This window comes from Myotis lucifugus, unplaced genomic scaffold (assembly GCF_000147115.1).
Source record: "Myotis lucifugus unplaced genomic scaffold, Myoluc2.0 scaffold_66, whole genome shotgun sequence".
NCBI classification, from domain to species: Eukaryota; Metazoa; Chordata; class Mammalia; order Chiroptera; family Vespertilionidae; genus Myotis; species Myotis lucifugus.
This window is the reverse complement of record NW_005871114.1, coordinates 5,328,507-5,336,618: the sequence shown is the minus strand read 5'-3', so window position 1 is coordinate 5,336,618 and position 8,112 is coordinate 5,328,507. Positions and strand designations below refer to the sequence as shown.

General features: G+C 39.4%; 1 protein-coding gene across 1 annotated transcript in view; it reads left to right on the top strand.

Moving 5' to 3' along the window:
• The first annotated feature begins 3,435 nt into the window (after positions 1-3,435).
• BTAF1 (B-TFIID TATA-box binding protein associated factor 1) overlaps positions 3,436-8,112 on the top strand; it is a 105,940-nt gene continuing 101,263 nt past the window's right edge. The window contains 1 exon segment of the mRNA XM_023754837.1: positions 3,436-3,443. Within this exon segment, the coding sequence (XP_023610605.1) occupies positions 3,436-3,443 (8 nt within the window).

Genomic DNA, 8,112 nt, shown 5'->3' with positions numbered 1-8,112 from the left:
AGCAAGAGTGATGCTCGCAGCCTCAAAGGACAAAAAAAGTCAGGTCGGCTCTTCCGGGCCCCCTGGGTGCTTCAGTGGTGGCAGGGCCAGGACAGCAGCATCCCTGCGACCTGGGGACAGAGGCAGAGGCTGAACCCCCGCGCAGTCCTTGGCCCCAGCGCCGACACCTGCGAAATCCCTCTCCCCAGGCTTTCTGGGCGCTTGTTGCCAGTGGGCCACAGCAGCAGCCCCCCTGAAAAGTTCTGGGAAAAAATAGTCTACTGTCTAAATAATCATTTTTAAATAAAAATTCAAACCCCGTGCAAACACGGAAGCAAAGCAATGCCTGATAACTACCACCTCCACAGCCTCCCTCCTCCACATCCAATAAGCCATCCCCCCAAAGCATGTCAGGTTATTCCCCAGGAGCTTACCGAGTTCTAGCTGCGGTAGCGGAGCCTTATTAGGGTTAAGGGAATGACTGTAGAAGAGAGGTCTGTTTCAGCCAACTCCCAGTGAACGAACGTGTCATTAATGGGACAGAAGGGGTCTCTCCCACTATGCCCCTCCCAGACTCCTTTTACACTGGGAGACTTCCCACCACCAGCCCAACACACAGACACACACACACACACACACACACACACACACACACGCGTAGAAGTGGCACTGTACCAAGAATATAAATCGTATATTTAGCTTCCAGTGTTTAAAATAATCATGTGAATTTTAAGAAGTAATTCTTTTCTTTCCTTTAACATATTTAATCATCTGAACAGAAAAGTTAAATAGAAAGACCTAAGTTTTAACAGTTAAACAATAAAATTAAACAAAGCAATATTTGAAACTAGGCACTACTTACATACTTACACTCTTTTTTTATATCATTCTGACTTCTATGTTTTCACTCATCATTTCCAATAGTATTTCTTATCACAATAATTTAATACTAATAGTTACTACTAATAAAATATATTCTAGTTTATTAATGTACCACAGAGTCCAGCAGTTCACCCAGGGGTGGACATTTAAGCTTTAGATTATTTTTAGGTACTATAAATCAGTTATAAACTTCTTACCAAAATAGAAGATTAAAAAATAATAATTTATTTGGATTATAGTTGCAAGGTAATATTACTAATTCAACTGCTATAATCTTTAAGAATTGAAATATTCTTGAATCTTGAAATTTTTATATTTAAAAAAGCTAAAATATACATCAGGATATTCCATTATTTAAAAAATGATTTCAGTAATAAATGTGATTTTTTAAATTTCAAGAGTTTATACTTTTTACTATAATTGTTTTACACATGTATTTTTCTAAATACTTCCCCACGATCTCAAGAAATCCATCTTGCAGACAGTATTTTCTATTACTGAACTCCTATTGGTGGTGTATTTGAACAGTTATAATTTGAGTACTACTATAAAAAGCAAAATATTTTAAATTAGAAGGATGTACTTAAATATGTATTAGCATATATTAAATATACAATAGTGTATATTGACCTAAAAAAGGAAGTTGTTGTGTTTTGGTTTTGTGTGTGTGTGTGTGTGTGTGTGTGTGTGTGTGTGTTTAATATATTTTATTGATTTTTTACAGAGAGGAAGGCAGAGGGATAGAAAGTTAGAAACATCGATGAAAGAGAAACATCGATCAACTGCCTCCTGCACGCCCCCTCCTGGGATGTGCCCGCAACCAAGGTACATGCCCCTGACCGGAGTCGAACCTGGGACCCTTCAGTCCCCAGGCCGACGCTCTATCCACTGAGCCAAACCGGTTAGAGCTGTGTGTGTGTTTTTTACCACTCTGGTGATACCAGAGAGATGAAATGACTTACCCAAGCTCACACATAATTGAGTGTTAAAGCCAAAAACCACCTGACTTTCAATGACCAATAATTTTTACATTTCAGCTTTGTATTACTACAATCAATATCAAAGTTAGTTGTGTCTTAATTACACCAATTTGATTTATTATGAAAAGCAGTTAGTACCAATGAAGTTAAAAATATTCACATAAGTTTCATAAACAAGAATAGCTTCATAATAACACCGGGGAGATGAAAACCTTTCCCAGAAAATCATGTTGGTATGAGTCAAGTACTGAGGAGTAGTTACAGGCTTCTGTTAGTTGCTCTGGCATTACTGTTATCAGCTACTGAACCAATTGGAATAGTTTCTCAGCTAAAGAGTGACATCTTGTGACATTCTGCTCTAATTACAATGAAAAAGTTTATTATGTGAAGAGTCATAATTCACATTCCAGAGACCATGCTTTCTGTCAGAGACATCGTTCCCAAGTAAGGATACAGCGATGTGCTGTGCCATGTCAGAAGGGGGGAACTTCTTATCTGAAGTTACTTTTTATAAATTCTGTAAAATATACATCACACAAAATTAACCATTTTAACTATTTTTTAGGTGTACTGTTCAGTGGCATGAAGTACATGCACACTGTTGTGCAACCATCACCATCATTCATCTCCAGAATGTTTTTCATCTTCCAAAACGGAAATTATACTCATTAAACAATGATGCATTCCTCCCTTCCTCCACCTCCTGGCAATCACCATTCTACTTCTGTCTCTATGAATTTGACTACTCTAGGTAGCTCACATAAGTGGAATCATACAGAATTTGTCCTTTTGTGACTGGTTTATTTCACTTAACATAATGCCTTTAAGGCTCATCCATGGTGTAGCATGTGTTGGAATTTCCTTCCTTTTTAAAACAATAATATTCCATTGTATGTATATACACATCTTGCTTATCCATTCACTTGTCAATGGGTTCCTGGGTTGCTTCCCCATTTTGGCTATTGTGAGTAATGGTACTATGAACATGGGTATATAGATATCTTTGAGTTATTGCTTTCAATTGTTTTGGGGTATATACTGATACCCAGAAGTGGAATTACTGGATCATGTGGTACTTTTGTTTCTGACTTTTTGAGGAACCTACATACTGGCTTTCCCAGAGTGGCTGCACCTTTTTACATTCCCACCAACAGTGCACAAGGATACCAATTTTTGCCACATCTTTATCAATACTTGCTATTTACTGTTTGTTTGATTAATTGCTTATTTTTGTTTTTATAATAACCACTAGAGGCCCAATGCACGAGATTCGTGCAAGGGACTCGGCCCTCGCAGCCCTGGCTTCGTCTGGAAGGTCGTTCGGCTGTCCAGTCTAATTAGCATATTACACTCTTATTATTGTAGATCCTAAGGGGTGTCAAGTGGCATCATTGTAGTTTTGATTTGCAGTGCTCTAATTAGTGTTGTTGAACATCTTTACATGTGTTTATTGGCCATCTGTATATCTTCCTTGTAGAAATGTCTATTCAAGTCCTTTGCCCATTTAAAATTAGGTTGTTTTGTTGTTGTTGAGTTGTACGAGTTCTTTATATATTCTGGATATAGATACACATATATGTAGCAAAATGGTAACATGGACAGGTAATTTACACACAAACTTCTTTTTAAAAAATATTTTTATTGATTTCAGAGAGGAAGGGAGAGGGAGAGAGAGACAGAAACATCAGATGAGAGAGGATTATCAACTGGCTGCCTCCTGCACGGTTCCTACTGGGGATCAAGCCCACAACCCAGGCATGTGCCCTTGACCAGAATCAAACCTGTGACCTTTCAGTCCACAGGCCAACACTCCATCCACTGAGCCAAACTGGCCAGGGCACAAACTTCTTAATAAATTATTTCTGGGAAGGTAAGGAGGAAAAAGGGATTAGAGAGAAATATAAGACCCTGATTACACATTCAATTTCTTGTAAATGTATCTGTATATGGTAAAATATTAGCATTTATTAAATCTGGTGGGTAAGTATATGCATAGATCTTATTCTCTATATTTTTCTGTATGTTGAATATAATTCGTAATTTAAAAATACAAATAGTATTGCTTTGTAAATATAGTTTTTTTGAACTTATAGAAATTGTATGATATTGTACATATTGTTCTGTATCTTGCTTATTTTATTTACTCAACTTACAGTTTTGAGGTTCATCCATATTGGCATATATAGATCTAGTTAATTTAGTTTAACTACTGCTGTTGGTATCCCATCATATGCTATATTACATTTAGTTTCTCCATCATTCTCAAGATGGACATTTAGGCCATTTCTAGGTTTGCTAGCTGATAAACAGTGCCGCAGTGAACACTCGTGTAGAGATCTTGTGTACAGAGTTTCCCCTAGAGCAGTGGTCTTTACACTGGAGTATATGTACCCCTGGGGATACCCAAAAACTTTTCAAGAAGTGTGTAGGCCTGAGTAGACTTTTAAAAACTCAATTTCAAGATCCTCAGCCTGAATGTGCATATGTTTATTTCAACCATAGGCCTGGGTGTGGGCCTGGGGTTAGGATATTAGGCTGGTTCTCCTTTCCCCTCCTTTCACTATCACCCTGCTCTCAGTTGAGTACGGGAAGGCAGAGTTTGTATCCATATAAAATCTCATTTGGGATTTTATATATAAAATTTAACATACATACTTTTTATATTTTTAAAATTTCAGTTAATCCATCTAAAATTTATTTTGTGGTTAGCATGAGACAACAATATATCTGTAGATGTAATAACTTTGATGTAAACATCTAAATGATTTAATTGGATAATTTATACTTTTATATTTATATCAAAGGTCTTTTGAGCATATGAGAAAAGGCTAAAGTTAGTGGATGTATCATTTCACTATCTTCCCAGAATTCCCTGCAGTTATAGTGGCCACATGACACTGTTCTGGCCAATGAGATATTAAGCCTGGGAAGATTTTGGCTTTCTTGAGACAAGCACTGCCTCTTACTCCTTCCTTTTCCTTCTTTTCCCTGGATGTATGATGCCTGGAGGTGGAGCAACCTTCTTTCCAACTCTCACAGTAGAGCTTATCTCAAGGGGAGCTGAATCTGTCTCATGGTTGGTCTAAGGAAAATTCCATCCCCATTGCCAATGGTTGGTTTAGTTATCTGTGTGTGACCTGACTCTATACACTTGGCTGCTAAGTGGTTAGTATCAGCCTGTGCACCAAAGGGTCTTGGGTTCGATTCCCCGTTAAGGGCATATAGCTGGGTTGCAGGTTCAATCCTTGGCCTCTGTTGGGGTGTATGCAGTAGGCAACCAATAGATGTGTCTCTCTCACATCGATGTTTCTCTCCCTCCATTCCTCCCTTCCATTCTCTCTAAAAATCACTGGAAATATCCTTGGATGAGGATTAATAATAATAAAAATAATAATAGCTACTTATTTAGCATTTAGTATTTGTAGGTGTTTCATGTATACACTCATTTAATCCTTACAACTTTACATGTACCTTAAAAGTACGGTACATGGTTCATTATTTACAATTCTGAAATTGAAAAAGGTCTGAAAACCATAATTTAAAAAAATTCATTTGGAAGCAAAACCTCATCTGAACTGGCATGTAGCTATTTACAGTCTTTTATTTATTCCTCTTAGTATGCCTATTAATACATTTTGCTGCAGAACTAGAAATGTATTTGATTATAAGGTGCTGCCCTAGCAGCTGTTGGGGTGTGACATAAAAAGGCATGTATATTGGATAACTTCTCAAAACTGAAAGAATTCTAAATTTAAGAAACCATCTGGCAGGGGTTTCAGGTAAGGGTGGTGGACCAGTGCTATTATTATCCCCATTTCACAGCTGAGAAAATTGAGACATAGTTCAGTCACTTGTTCAAGGTCGCATAGTTAACACAAAGAATAACCAATGTAACGAATAATATCTTTAGTTTTTATTACAATAAACATTATGTTCATTATCTCAGTTAATCTTGATCACAACCCTCTGAGGTACTATTATTTTTATTTCTCAGATGAAGAAACTGAAGCTTAGAAAGGTTATATAACTCTCCTGGGCACACAGCTGGTAAGTGTGGTGAGGAATGACTTAAAAACAATTTAGTCTGACATCAATACATTTGGTTATCACGCTATCCCTTACAAACCTATCATATTAGCCCTTTCCTCTCTTCTAAATGTCCTTTATAACTACATATCTAATTACCTCTTGGATATTAGAGTAAGATTTTTAAACTGTATACCAGATCATTTTACTCACATGCTTAAAACCCTCTTATAACTTTTTACTGCATTTAGAGTGGAATCCCAATTCCTTACACTGGCCCTTTTCTACCTCTCCCAGCTCATCTCCCAACACAGCAGACTTCTCTTAGGCTTTTGCACTTAGTGTATCCTCCACCTGGAAGGCTCCCCAGGTTCTCACACAGCCGGCTCCCTTTTGTCATTTGGGCCTCACCTCAAGTGACTCCTCAATTATTCCTAGTTACCCAGTTTAGAGTCTCTAACCACCCTCTCTAGATCATCATTCTGTTTTACATAACATGTAAACATGGTGTTTTCTTATTTATCTGTTTTCTCTTTTTCCTAGAATATAACTTCAACCAGAGTGGGCACCTTGTCTGTTCTGGTTTCTTTTGAAGTCACAATTTCCAGTACAGAGTTTAGCAAGGGGGTATGTACTTAATTTTGGTTGAATAAATGAATGTACATAGTACAACCAGTAAATAGCATCTGCTGGTTATATACAAACTAGCAGTAAATATCCTGCTAGTTTGTCGCAGGAGATAAATTTGCAAATGCAGGTGGGAGGAGACTGTGAAATATGAAGATATTTGAACATCAGCTTAATCAGATTTAATAGTATAGAAGTGCCTAGCAGAGTGTCTGACACAGAATAGGTGCCAAATAAATACTTGATGAATGAACAGTAAATATTACTAGCTTGGATCTTGAGTAAATTACTTAAAACATTCTGGGCTTAGTTTCCTCGCCCATAAAGTGAAGATTAAAACTTACTTTACAGGGCAAGCCTGCGAATTATATGAGAGAATGCGTACCACGTGCCTACCATATAGCAGGTACTTAAGCTAGTTTCTGTCCCCTTACATTTATGTATATACTACTTTATTGTTTACGAAGCTCTTGTAAGCTCTTCCAGATACATGACCTCATTTTACTTCCATGCCTTCTATAGTACTTCTCATTAGCCTCATTTTATAGTTGAAAAACAGACTCAGGGCTTGAGACATAGCCTCTTTGGGTAATGAGAAGCCAATGTACAAGTTTTACAAGCAGAGGAGTGACACAATAAAAACAGTGTTTTTTTGGAAGATTAATCTTAGTGGCCTGGAAGATGAGCTCGGCTGAAGATGGAGAAATATTACGTTGACTATTTTCATAAAAATCAAGTTTATGGTGATAAGGGCCTGCACCAGGTGACTGGATAACATTTAAAAACCTAATGAATTAAGCGACTGAATAACCAGATAAACCTGACCCTTCCCCCCCCCCCCCCCAAAAAAAAAAGTCTGGGAGTTTTCACATCTGGTTGAGAAAATGATGGCACCATCACCATGAAACAATTGGGAAGTCAAACTTGGCAAAATAGTTGCCTTTTTAAAAGACCTTCCCTCGAATACCTATGCAGAACTTCTGGCAAATAGGGCAAACATGTGCACCGTGTCTTAAGTGCCACCGCAGATCTGTCTTCATTTTTCCCCTCCCACTGGCTTCCCCACCTGGACTAGAGCCCTGAGGTCCTGCGCGATCGCTTTCGCTACAAGCAGTTCGGTGGGATGAGGATGGGGCAGTAAGGAAATAGAAACTAAGTTTTTGAACTTCCGGAACTACGGTTAAATCGCCTTTTTTTCCTTCTCTGAAAAATAAATGAGAGGCCCCACATTCCTTCGCCCCGCCTCGTTTTAAAATTAAACGACCCTCCCCAGGTGAGCACGAAGAGAGTGCCTCCGCCCTTTTTTAAACGCTCGCTGCCAGGCCCCAGCTGCTGACACTCCTCGTCTTCAACCCGGAGCGGAGCCCCTCGCGGGGAGCTGACGTCACTTCCGGCGCGCTGACGCTCAGTCCGGCGTGCGGACGCCTGCGTCAGCAGAGAGCGGGGCTGGGGGCACCGGGTTTGAAGTCGTGCGGGTCGGAGGACTGCCGCCTCCGCTGTGTCAGACCCTGCTCCCGGGCCGCTGCGGGGACGAGCGTCGGTAGGCCGGGGCAGATGCCCGAGAGCTCGCGCCCGGACGCCCCGGGCCGGGCCAGCCGCTCCCCTCTGCTCCGCGGTC